The 13471-nt window shown below is 40.5% G+C and overlaps 1 protein-coding gene across 1 annotated transcript in view; it reads right to left on the bottom strand.

Annotated features, from left to right (window-relative positions):
- Positions 1 to 13471, bottom strand: part of DDX58 (DExD/H-box helicase 58) — a 143994-nt gene that overhangs the window by 98858 nt on the left and 31665 nt on the right. Inside the window, 5 exon segments of the mRNA XM_029615745.1 lie at positions 4541 to 4694; positions 5843 to 5947; positions 7484 to 7531; positions 11013 to 11129; positions 12685 to 12832. Of these exon segments, the coding sequence (XP_029471605.1) occupies positions 4541 to 4694; positions 5843 to 5947; positions 7484 to 7531; positions 11013 to 11129; positions 12685 to 12832 (572 nt within the window).

Raw genomic sequence — 13471 nt, 5'->3', positions numbered from 1 at the left:
ATTCCCAAAATGAATATATTACGGCTCTTGCACCTCGTCACTCCCCTTCCATTGCTCCATCATCCTTCACTTTTTCCCCAATTACTCCCTTTCAATCATCCGCTCATATCCCTGCCCAGAATTCCTGACCTCCCACATCCTCTTCCCTATGCTCCTTCTCTACTCTGCTTGACTCTCCCTACCCCCTTCATCCCATCTCCCTGCCTGACCAGCTACCCAAAGTTTGCGTTTCACCAGGCCCAGAACAGCAGGAGCTGGCAATGTCTCGCTCTGATCTGGGTGAAGGAGGAAACAGCCTCCCACTGGGCCAAAAAAAGAGAAGGAAGTGAGAGTAACCTCCCATCAGGTCCAATGTAAGAGAAGTCAACCAACTCCCACCCGAGCTGACAAGGAGACAACAGCCATCTGCTGGCCCTGCGACACACCTCCCAGGACCTTGCGACATACCTGTTGAGAACCACTGGTCTAACAACTTGTTTTCAAGGAAAAGGGAATTAAATGTCACTGGAAGACAGCCGCCTTCTTCTCTGCTTCATTCACATTAGGATTAAGGTCCCCCATCAAAAAGAGCAGAATTTCTCCACCATAACCATAGAATGGCCCAAGCTACATGTGCGGCAGCAGGTGGGGTGGCACGCAAGGGCCAAGGTCAAGGATCAGTGGAATAAAGAACCAAGCATTAGATGATATTAATGAGATTAAAGTACAGCATTTCTAACCTGACAATGCCTTTCAATATCATGACAATGAAGACAGAACTGGAGAATATGATCCTCTGTGTATTACAGCCGGGGAAATCATTTTTTCCCCCTTGAAACAAAATAAATAAATTCACAGCGAAAATGATGGTTTTCTTCTGACTGCTGCTAATGATTTCAAGTAATCTGTTTGATTAAGAGAATGTTCCGAATGCTCACTACATTGTCTATTACACTAACCAGTGCTACATGCTATCCTTTAACTAATCAATTAATAAATCATTCCTGAAATGAATAGAGGGTGGGAAGCTCACAGAGACCTCATATATTAAATGCCCAATGGCTAGGCTAATAAAAGCTTATAGTAGCGCAAGCTTTCCTTTATTTATAATCATAGGTCTCAATGAGCTGTATTTGGAAGGGCGCTATATGATATATAGCTGTCCCAATGCACTTAAAGTCTCAAATTGTACTAGAAAGCTGTACTTAACTTGCAACTTTAATGTCTGCCGATAGTTCATTCACGGCCCAGCGATTGACCACGCTCCAACATCGTGATAAGAATTACACAGAGACGCCTTTAGGCGCAGCAATTTAAGTCAGCACGTTGTACACACAATGTCAAGCATCTCCAGGCAGCGATAGAAGCAGGTAACAGCGGTATCCGACCCTCTGAGGAAGGAGGTTTCCTCCGAAACACGTTGTGTCGGAACAAAGTCGGATGTCACCACTTTACCACTCTTATCATCAGTACTCCAATTTTGATGCCGGACATTAAAGTTGCAAGTTAAGTACAGCTTTCTAGTACAATTTGAGACTTTAAGTGCATTGGGACAGCTATATATCATATAGCGCCCTTCCAAATACAGCTCATTGAGACCTATGATTATAAATAAAGGAAAGCTTGCGCTACTATAAGCTTTTATTAGCCTAGCCATTGGGCATTTAATATATGAGGTCTCTGTGAGCTTCCCACCCTCTATTCATTTCAGGAATGATTTATTAATTGTTGATATCATTTATTTCCTGGTATTTGTGGATTCATCAATTTTGGTATTGATCCTTTAACTAATAACATGGAAAGTGGTAGCTAGTACCAGTTTCAAGTACTATTTTTCATTTCCCATTGTATACGAGTGGAGTTTAAGGAGGAGGTCACAAGTTTTTCTTAATTCATATTAATAGACAGCATCTCACCCAGCTCTTTTCAGGAGGAGGCAGTGTGATCCTGTGGTTACAGCACTGAACTACAAATCAACAGAAATCCAATCCAGATCAGATTACTGCAACTCTCTTTATACTGGTTTGCTTCAATCCACTATTCGCCTGCTACAAATCATCTAGAATTCTGCAGCCCAGTTTGGGACTTTAGTACAGCTGTAATATCAGTTCACTAATGGATTCAATAGAAAACAATTTTCATACACAATTTGTTATATAATCTTTCCTCTCCTTGGAATGAGTAATTTGCATATTTATACTCCCTCCCTTTCTTTATGCTCCTCAGGATAGTAACTTCTGGATATTCCCTTCCTTAAGGTAGCATCTGTAACTTGAGACCACTCTTTTTCAATCTTTGGACCTACTCTTTGGCATTCTTTGCCCCGTGAAAACCCCTCATGAAAGATAAAGAACGTCTCCTGAAGACATTTTTTCAGCTTGACTTTTAATGGCCAGATAAGTCTATTTTCTCTCACTCTTCCATCCTACAGATTTCAATGTATCGCTCCATTAGTTATTTTATTTAAGCATGAATGTCCTGTCAATTTTGTTTTGTTCAATCTTCATGACAATTGTGTATGTTTTATTGTATCCCATCTTGGACATTTTTCTAGGGGCGGGTAATAAATACTTTTAAATAAATAAATATGAACGTCAGTCTCTGCTCACCATCTTCCCCGAAGGTGACTGCATGTAACATGCATGGCCTGTGAAGCGCTGGCATTCTGAAACATACTGGAAGGCCACTACACTGAATAAAACAAGTGAAGATGGTGAACTTCACTTGTTGTCAGTGCAAGCCCTGTGCTAAGTCAATTGATGTATTAAAGTCAACAGATCTTTTGAGATGCATTGACAACCTTAATATTTTCTAAGCTGGTGATACCGTTTATTAAAGAATAAAAGTATGCCTGTTCAGAAAGATTCAGCTGCCCACAGGAATCCCGTTCTGTGAAAGGTGCTTCTCTTCCTGTTCTGCAAAGTTAACATATTCCTTTTGGGAATACTATCTGTTTATCAGTCATCACAAAACTTTCATTTGCTACTTATCACCAGATAAATAGCAAAAGTGCCATGCTCCATATTGGAGAGGGAAGGGAACAAAGGAACGGAGGGAGGCACAGCAGAGAATGCAATGACTCCTTTAGTCAAATGAGTAATGGTGGTTATATTTACGAGTATCTACATTAGTGCTTGAACAACCACAGTGATGCATTCAGGAGAAGAGACGGCTGAGGGGGGATATGATAGTGGTGTTTAAAATCATGAGAGGTCTAGAATGGGTAGATGTGAATTGTTTTTTTACTCTTTCAGATAATAGAAAGACTAGGGGGCACTCCATGAAGTTAGCATGTGGCGCATTTAAAACTAATCGGAGAAAGTTCTTTTTCACTCAACGCACAATTAAATTCTGGAATTTGTTGCCAGAAGATGTGGTTAGTGCAGTTAGTATAGCTGTGTTTAAAAAAGGATTGGATAAGTTCTTGGAGGAGAAGTCCATTACCTGCTATTAAGTTGATTTAGATAATAACCACCTCTATTACTAGCAACGGTAACATGGAATAGACTTAGTTTTTGGGTACTTGCCAGGTTCTTATGGCCTCAGTGAGGAGTGCACAATCCAATAAATGTTATCTGTGAGAGAATAATACAAGAGACTCCCCCCCTCAGACCACTTTAAAATCCCGGCTAGAGTCATCTGCCCCAGTCCACCTTAAGGTGCAGAGGTGCAAAGGATTCTGGGTCTCAGGAGGTTCCCTTCCTAACACTATAAGGGATCAGGGCCTAGAGGAGTTAGGGAAGCCCCGGGGAGCTGCTGCGAGCCCATGGTACACTCCTACTGAAAACTTATGAACTGCTTGATGTTTAAAGTGAGGTGAGCTGCTTTTGTTTTACTGTTTATTTTGACTTCTGTAAAAAAAATCCTTGTATCTGACCAGAACAGCCAAGTCTTTCTGTATTCCTCAGCTGTTCCAGACGCAGTGGCCGGTCCATACGCTACAGTATCCTCCTAGACTTTGCAGCGAAATGCTTGGTCATTCATATCTAACAACATTGAGACCGATATTTAGTGTTACTTAGCCAAATAAGTAGGGACTTAACTGGCTAAGCGGCAGCCAATGAATATCAGAGTACATTCACAATGGTTGCCACTTAGCCGGATAGGTCAATTATCAGCTAAGAAGATACCTTGATAAGTCACGAGCAGGCAAAGAAAGTAACAGGGCAGCACTACTTATCCGGTTAACTTAGCCAGATAAGTGCTGATACTCATACTTATCCAGTTAAGTTAATCAGATAAGTTAGGCCTGCCATAGAGCCGGAAATAACTTCTCCCACTAAGTGGAAATTTATACGTAGATACTCAGCAGCACCGCAGTCCTGCTGAATATCCAACGCAAGTTAGCCAGATAAGTATTATCCGGCTAGCTTACATAAATGTTTAGGTCTGAATACCAGGCACATCTGTAAGAGACATGTTTCTTTTGCATTTCTCCCCGCTTAAGATACTGCCACGCTGCATCTAAGTTCCCCACAGTTCCCCTCCCCATGTACAGGTGGGTACCCAATTATTACTGCAGTACTAGGAAGGCAAGGTATAAGGGGATCCTAATACATACCTTCTGCTTTCAAAGTGCTTTTTGAAGATGTCTTTTTGCTGCTCATACACTGGTACTTTAGTGGCCAAAAAGACAACTTTTCCTTTTTTCCCTTCGGGCATAGAATTAAAATGATGCTCACATATAGCAAGCGCCACAACGGTTTTTCCAGACCCTTGACATAAGAAAAAGAAAACAGGATTAACAAAAACATCTCTCAGTTCATGGAGCTATTCCACTTTCTATCTGCACATGCCATAATAAATCACTAGATCCCTACGGAAAGTACCGGAATAGGCTGGCAGTTTGGAATACAGAAACATAGAACATGCAGTCTGCCCGTCCTCATCTCCCAAAGTCAGCTTCTGTGCTTGGCTCATGCTCTCTGGAATTCCACAGCTTTCTGAATCACTGTTTAATACTTGATTATCAAATCACGATGAGAGCTGACTGCACACGATCAAGAGAACTACATTTACCAATTTGCTTTTTCAGGCACATGAGTCACAAAATCTACTCTTTCCATTTTTTTTTTTGTCAGCCACAGAATTAACACAGAATCTGGAACTTTTTGAGTTCCGCCCCAAAGCATTGTCACTAAAGCTTATATATACACCAAGTATCTGTCAGAAGATAAAAGAACAAACTACATCTTCTGTCATCAGAAACTGGGACTGTGTTATCTCTGAATGAATCGATTTGTATAGTCAGTAGGAGTTTGTGTCCATGCAGATGCAAATATACATGGTGGTAATCAACACACCATGCTTCCAGGTCCAGGCTTCAGCTGCCACAACCTATGGTTGAGACTCTTGTGGAAGAGAAGATGCCCTATTTGGAACATGTTTTAGCAGCTGAAGCCAAGATCTGCAAGCACAGTGCTGCCTGGTATAATCAGACCCTGTACTGGCTCTTGCAGAAAACATATTGTGATATGCACTGCAATAAAAAGACTGAAACAGGAAATCTGCATACCTATAAAGTCACAACTGGCTTCCAACTATAGAGTGGAACCCTCTGCTCAGAGGCATACTTACTAAAAGGCACTAATGCATGTTAATATCCACTATTAGTAAAAATAGGCCCCATTGAGATTAATAGCGGCTGTGGGTACGTACGCCACAGTTTAATAAACATGTCCTTCAATTTGTGGTGCATGTGCCAGCTGGAACCTCAGTGGAGGGCAAGCTCATTGGGGTAGGCATACTAAAACAAAGACAATTTCTCTCAGCCTTCTTGAATCAAATAGCTTCAGTGGAGCTCGAGGGATGTGGGATTTTACAGGTGAACGAGGAACTGAATCTGATATTTGCATAGCCTTACCTGTTGGTGAACATATAATTGCATTTTTTCCTTCAAAGGCAGACTGGGCAAGCTCTATTTGATATCTTCGTAGTACCTTATGAAAAGCCAAGTCTTCTGATATCCCTAGAACAAAAAATGGTCAGTTCATCACCACTGTTCCAAGGAGAAAAAGAGTGCTGCATTATTTTTAAAAGGAATAGAACATGCATGTTCATTATTTTAAGATAGAAAAAGAAAAGACATACAGACAGCATGTAATGACAAAAGCAAGAAACACAGTGAAATAGTATTTTTTGGTGATCTGTTACCATATTTCCCAATCAAATAAATATATATGGTGTGTGCATATGAATGTGCATTACATATACGAACATACACACACATATACATACAGCTATTTATTTCTTGATTTTTATATTTTCTTAACAGTGGACATTTGTAAAATCTCATGTTGAATACACAGAACATTTCTGCAAGAAAAAAAAACAACCATACTTTTAATTGTATATAATTAACTATCCCCTAGATCAGGGGTCAGGAACCTATGGCTCGGGAGCCAGATATGGCTCTTTTGATGGCTGCATCTGGCTCGCAGACAAATCTTTAATAAAAAAGTAAAAATCTAACAAAATCCTCCACCCTCCTGACGCCCCTCAAGACCTCCAAAATTAAATTTACTACAACCCCCACCCTCCTGACCCCCCAAGACCTGCCAAAAGTCCCTGGTGGTCCAGCAGGGGTCCAGGAGCGGTCCGGGAGCAATCTCCTGGACTTGGGCTGTCGGCTGCCAGTAGTCAAAATGGCGCCGACGGCCCTTTGCCCTGCGTTTGAATAAGATAAGTGTACACACACTAGTGATTTCAATTACACAGTGGTTGTGACATCTTTAGCACCTGTTGGTACTATAAAAAGCGTTTATGCAACCTATGATTATACCAGCCCAGAATATTACAGGCTTCACTAAATAAGCCACAAATGCACTGAGGCTATTTATGAAGGTTGCTCAGCGCATTCTAAACAAGAGTTCCTTTACAGCTGAATATTTTTGTTGTGAGTAATCAAAATGGACCACCAGGGACTTTTGGCAGGTCTTGGGGGGGTCAGGAGGGTGGGGGTTGTAGTAAATTAATTTTGGAGGTCTTGGGGGGCGTCAGGAGGGTGGGAGGTTTTGTTAGATTTTTACTTTTTTATTAAAGATTTGTCTGCGAGCCCTGGACCCCCGCTGGATCACCAGGGACTTTTGGCAGGTCTTGGGGGGGGGGGGGTAGGAGGATGGGGGGTTGTAGTAAATTAATTTGGCAGGTCTTGGGGGTGTCAGGAGAGTAGGGGGTTGTAGTAAATTAATTTGGTAGGTCTTGGGGGAGTCAGGAGGGTGGGGGGTTGTAGTTAGTATGGCTCTCACGGAATTACATTTTAAAATGTGGCGTTCATGGCTCTCTCAGCCAAAAAGGTTCCCGACCCCTGCCCTAGATTCAACAAAATGCTATAATATTGCATGGATAATGGCCGCGGTAAGAGAAAGGGGCATGTTTATGGTAATTTTTTAGAATTGAGAGAAAGAAATGGCTGAAATGCATCATATATACATATATATACATACATATACATACATATACACACACACACATACACACCAAAAATTATACATATTATACTAGCCTGCTGTTTCTGGTGAGAAGGTCACACTGTTTGTAAACACTGTTGTACCTAGAAAATATTTATATTAAAAAAAAAAAAGTTAGACCAAAATCTTATTCTATTTAATAAGTAATCACTTCCAGTTGCAAATCTCTTTTCAGTCTGTTGTGTTTAGTCTCCTACTCTTTTTTTCTTCTGCTTGGTTCTTATTTTATTTAGCCACAATGGCCTCCGCTGTTTTAAACTCAGTAGTGTATAATTTATTTATTTAAGCATTTTATATACCGTTGTTCCAAAAGATCACAACCGTTACATTATCAGCCTTCATATTCTTGATCAACAGTCACATACTGTGTGGCAACATTCACATTTTAAGTTAGCCCAATAACAAATACATAATCTAGATCATAATCACAAATATTCTAGGACATTGCATTAATAGCTACAGAATCTAGTCTATATTTATACATTTTCTTTCGGTCGATACAAATCCCAATTCTGATGCTGCTAACATTACACTTTACATCTAACATTACTTGTTCACTCCACTGCTTTTGACTCTGGTACTGACGTTGAAGGTATCAGCATTTTGATATTTTACGTTAAATCATATGCATTTCTAGTTTAGTTCTTGCTTGAAACTCTGTTATCTGAAGTAAAGACTCTGGAAGAGAGTATACACAACTTGGGACCCGCTATGAAAAACATTTGGTGTCTTATTTGTGTGTTCCAAGTGGAAGGCACCATCAGAAGACCTTTATGTGATCTTAAGGCTCTTTGTGATGTGTAATGCTGAAGTGTCACTCCTAATAAAAAAAGGGTTAATATTGTTAATGATATTGAAAATTAGAGTTAATACTTTGTAGTGAATTCTGGATTGTACTGGAAACCAGTGTAATGCTATCAGTGAGGGAGTGATCTGTTCGAATTTCCTTGCTCCTAGTAATAGTCTAGAGAAGGCATTTTAAAGTAGCTGTAGTGGTTTAAGTAGACTTGAGGGTAGGCCTAGTAATAAGGAGTTACAGTAGTCTAAGTTTGAGAATATTAGTGTTTGTAGAACAGTGTGGAAGTCCTGTGTTGTTAGCAATGGTTTTAGCCGCTGTAAAATTCTCAGCTTGGCGTACCCTGTTTTGATTAATTTGCTTATATGCTTTTTCATAGTGAAGTTCTCATTGACCTGAATTCCTAGGTCTTGTACTTGTTCTGAGGGCGTAATATTAATGATTCCTAAGTCTAATGATTCACGATTCCTATAAAAAAAATCATATAAGGAGTTTGGCTGCTGTTTTGGGTTTTTTTCCAGCCTTGCCTAATGGGCTTATTTTATTTGTACCTTACGTCAGCTTCTGTTTGGCTGTCCTTTTTTATGTCATGATGCTTGTCCAAGGTATATGCCGTTTGTGTTTATGCTATTGCCTTATACTGCCCTGAGCTTTCACAGATGGAGGTATATAAAATTCAAGAAATAAATACAATTTAAAAAAAAATCTTACTTGGCCCAAAAGTTTCTTTTTTTTTTTTTTTTGTTGGATGACAAAATACCGCAGGCTAAATATCTCTAAAGATTTGGGGGCGCAAGAATTTTGAAGAATAAAGGCTATTCTGCTCTAGTCCTGTCTAGAAAACAAAACCAGGAAAGTACCAGAAAAAGCAAACAGTGGAACATGCTGTTGGTCTGTGATTGCTGTTATGCCGGTGTGCAGATACAACCCACACGGCACTGGATATGCGCTGCAGAAAACAGTACACTGGATGTGACATTGATTGAAAGCAAGGCCTGCCCCCCTCATCCTTCTTTCAAGATGCACCCCAAATTGGTTGGATTATTGCAGTTTTAAAACATGCTCATTTGAATGCCTCCACAATCTCCACACCTCCACTGACTGGCTCTGTTTCTGTGCTGCCTGCAGGCAAAGACACATGGTCTTGTGGTTTTCTGCAAGAGTATTTTCCGACTCGGGACCAGTTCTTCACAGTAATACACCCAGGAATGGGAAGACCTATTTGCCGAAGCAGCTGTTAAGCAAGATGACCAAAGTTCAATCCTAGAAGTTTCAAATGGCTAGGGAGGAGGGAGAGAGCAGAGTAGGATGTACGAACATCACAGTACACCTCTGTGAAGATTTGACATCATTTGGAGTGAGGAAAGTCTCACAAAGATGATATTTTTACAATATTCTCTCACCCTAGCTTGATGGGTCTATACGAGGGTACTATCAAACTAGGGCGAGAGAACACCACAGAAATCTCAACTTTGTGAAACTCTCCTCATGCCAAATGTATTTATTTATTTAAAATACTTCTATTCTGCACCCTCCAAAGTTCGAGGCAGTTTACAATGACAACATACATAGAGATAAAAATAAATAAACAAACTTAACAAAAGTATAAAACTATTTTAAAACAGAATTTAAAATAAAAAATGAGTAGACATTAAAATAAGATAAATGTAAGAATCACAAATAATAAAAGGACAAGACAAAGAGGAGACACAGAGAGGCAGTGTGGAGGGAAACTTGAGAAGGTGGTAATGTCAAATCAGTATAGTATGGGAGTGAGATGGTAAATCTGGAAAGGTGCATTTGAATAAATGGGTTTTCAGCACTTTTTTGAAATCTTTTAGGTCAGATATAAGATGGATTGGTGCAGGGAGTAAATTCCAAATGACGGGGCCAGCTATGGAAAAGGATCTTTTGCGAGTTATTACCAGTCTAGTAGATTTTGGGGAAGGGATCTGTAAGAGCATTTGGTTCTGAGATCGTAAAACTCGAGTTGGTGTACTATGTTGTTCGTCTCACTCTGCATGTAAATCTGACCCCAAAATCCCTAAACTACCACCAAAACCTCACCACGAGTTATTAGTTGGCCCTCCTATAGTGATATAAGTAGTTGAACACTGTGAAGGCTGCCCCAGAGGCTCACTCACTCTCTTTCTCCACTACCTCTCCCTCAGCCCAAAAATGCCCAAAATACAATTTGCAATCTTTATCTCAAATTGCATTACAGCCGTTTCAGGCATTTTGCACAGCTTAATGCCAGGAAAAAGGTGTAGTTATTTTCGGTGTTAAAAGCATGCGGTACACTATTGCATGTTGCAAAAATGCCCTGCATTTTCATTAATCTGCCCCAAACCCCTCCCCACCCCTATGAAAAATTTGCATTTGCGCAATGCGATACCATTAGTATCGCATGCGTTATGGCGTTATAGCGGGCATTAATGCCATAACACATTTTGATGAATGTCCCTATTGTTTAGCACCTGTTTAAAAAATTAAAATTAATCATCTGATCAATGGGGATAACACATTCCAAGGTAAGGGGGTTGCAGAGTTGCAGACACACTTTGCCTTCAGCCTGGGGTCTCTCGATGCACCTGAGACACCGGTGTCTAATGCTACAAATGCACATTATTTCAGGTGCCACTCCCTGCATCTAGTGAAGGAGGCGATCTCCTAGAATACAAGATGAATTTTTGACCAATTTTAAACATACTTTGAGCTCATCTTGTATAAAGGTTCAGACTCTCGGTACTTGATGTCTTTTTCCTCACCTAACGCTGAACATAAATTTGCCTTCTCCGACTTCTCCTCATAATGGAACGCTATGTTGATGAGACTATTCTCTTCCTGTTCGTCTGCTGTTATTTTGCTCGGTTCCTCTTCACTCTCTAAAGCAGGATGGAAGAAAGAAAAGAATAATAACCGCATTGATCTCTGATTTCAGTTTAGTTTACATTCCATCATTATTTTTTCTATCCCTGAAAGGTCATTTTTCTTCCCCTTTCCCCATCAGTCCCTCAGGGCTGGAATTGTGCCAAGGCATATAATGGCAAAAATAATTATAAAGGAATGACAAATTTCAAAAAAGCATGATCCAAACTAATCCCCCCTCCCCCACTCCCCCCCAAAAAAAAGTCAAAGACACTTTTTTGAATGACAAAGCATGTCTTGCAATTTTTAATGCTTTTGAACATTATGGTATTTAAGAAGCAAAATACTAATTAAGAAGCTTATGCTACCAGAAAACTTCTAAATTCCATGCAATTTATCTTAAGATTCACAGACAACTACTCCCAGCAACAATGATTCTGTAAAATTGCCAGAAAAAAAAGCAAGCACATATAAAAATTACACAAAACACACAAAAAAAAAACAAAACAGATGGTTGTAGATGACGACAAAAACCATGGTCATCGTGACAATCATACCTCACAGACACATCTGACATTGCTGCTACTTCTACTACTCCTCGTTTCCTTCGCATCCACTCGTGTGTAGTAATAACTCCTGTGGAGACTTTTTGTGGCTGAAAGATCAGGATGCGGCCTACAGACAGGCTCTTCCCAAGAGTCTTTGATTTATATATTTATTTAATTTGGTTTTAAACTACCTTTCCAAATGCTCAGGGGGATGCTCATAAAGAGTCTTAGAGGCAGCACGGAAATGAGCTGCGTGTTTTGCTTTCCACCTTTAACCTTAACCCTCTCCTCCCAGCTTGGCTTTCTACTTTCACCTGCCCTCCTCAAGGAGTGAGGAGCTTGTCTGCCTCCACCCAAACACCCACCCAACGTGTGAAAGCCAAAGGAGCCAGATAGGCCCCAGCACTGACAAATTAAACAGAAACCAAAGAGGAGACCCAGACAAAAGAGAAACAAAGCAGAGAGGAGCCACAGAGATTTTTTTTGTATGCTGAACTTTTTTTTTTTAAAGTGTGTAAGATTAGTTAATTAGGGTGGCAGAAATAAATTATAAACTTTTATGAAACAAAGGATGGGGAAAAGGAAGCTTGGAAACTGCATAAACCTATGGGTGAGGAAGAGGTGGGGAGCGGGGCTCATGGGGTAAAACTTGAGAACCACTGGCTTAAATGTTTGGGCGCTAAAGAAATCAGTAATAAATTACTTTCTAGGAGGAATCGGTCTGTAATGGTCTGCTTTTGTCAGCAATTAATTAACCACTTGAAGCCGATTGTCTCTGGAAGGGGCCATGAGCACTCAGTAAAAGACAAAACTATTGGGCACCATTAGGACACAAACCTGCACCATTGCACTGCTCCGTATATGCGTGGGGACGGGGAAAGATGTTTTGCTGAGGATGAAGGTGGTCGACAGACTCCCACCCCCTCCATACTCCACCAGCTGTGAGGGAACAACTCTGGATCTGTCATCCTGTTATGATAAGAATTTATGCTGCGCGGGGAATGCAAAATGCGGTAGGCATTACCTCCTCGTATCTCCCATAGATACGTGCACGCGCAGTTCTCACTTTCTAAAGCCAGGTGAAAGGTTTTAGGCCAGGCTTCCTTGTCCGATCTGAGAAGGCAGGCAATTAGTTTCTCCGAACCTGCAATTGGGCCCCTGTTTTCTGCAATCTACCATAAGAAAAAACCAAAAACAAAAACTGAAATTGTAGAGAAACAGTCCCTCAGCAACATTTTAAAAACATTAAAACACATTCAAACGGCAAGCGGATATTGCTGTCTGTTAAAAAATTTTGCATAAATAAAAAAATTTTTAAAAACCCAAAACATTAAAACACAAAAAATTGCAAACCTCAAAATTGTAGACACTCTAAGTTTGAGGACTATGTGGTGAACAGAACAGAATTTGCCCAGCACGATCTTTTGACCTCTTTAAACAATACAAATGAGTCATGTTTAAAGAGCTCTGTTGCTCCAGACCAGTGGCAGTGGGGATAATACTGGGACTCTGAATCAGAATCAGCTGGTCTACAGAGATGGGCGGTGTCTTTCAGTTTATTTAGGCAGGACCCACATGAGACAGTTTAAGCAGCGGTTCCTGCCCACCTTTCCATGTTATGCCCTGAAGCTGCTGGGCCTCCTTCTGGCTGAAAGACAGGAAAACGGCCTCCAGTGCTGCTCCGAAGGCCCTCTTAAGACAGCTGTAATTATGCTGCCATGGAAAAAACGCACAATTAGCTTTTTGCTAAATATTTTGCCATCAAAATTCCTGAAAGCTTTCGCATCTGTTGATTCAATCTTTTTGAACAA

This window comes from Rhinatrema bivittatum, chromosome 1 (assembly GCF_901001135.1).
Source record: "Rhinatrema bivittatum chromosome 1, aRhiBiv1.1, whole genome shotgun sequence".
NCBI classification, from domain to species: domain Eukaryota; kingdom Metazoa; phylum Chordata; class Amphibia; order Gymnophiona; family Rhinatrematidae; genus Rhinatrema; species Rhinatrema bivittatum.
Note: the sequence above shows the minus strand (reverse complement) of the source record. Positions and strands in the feature narration are given on the sequence as shown.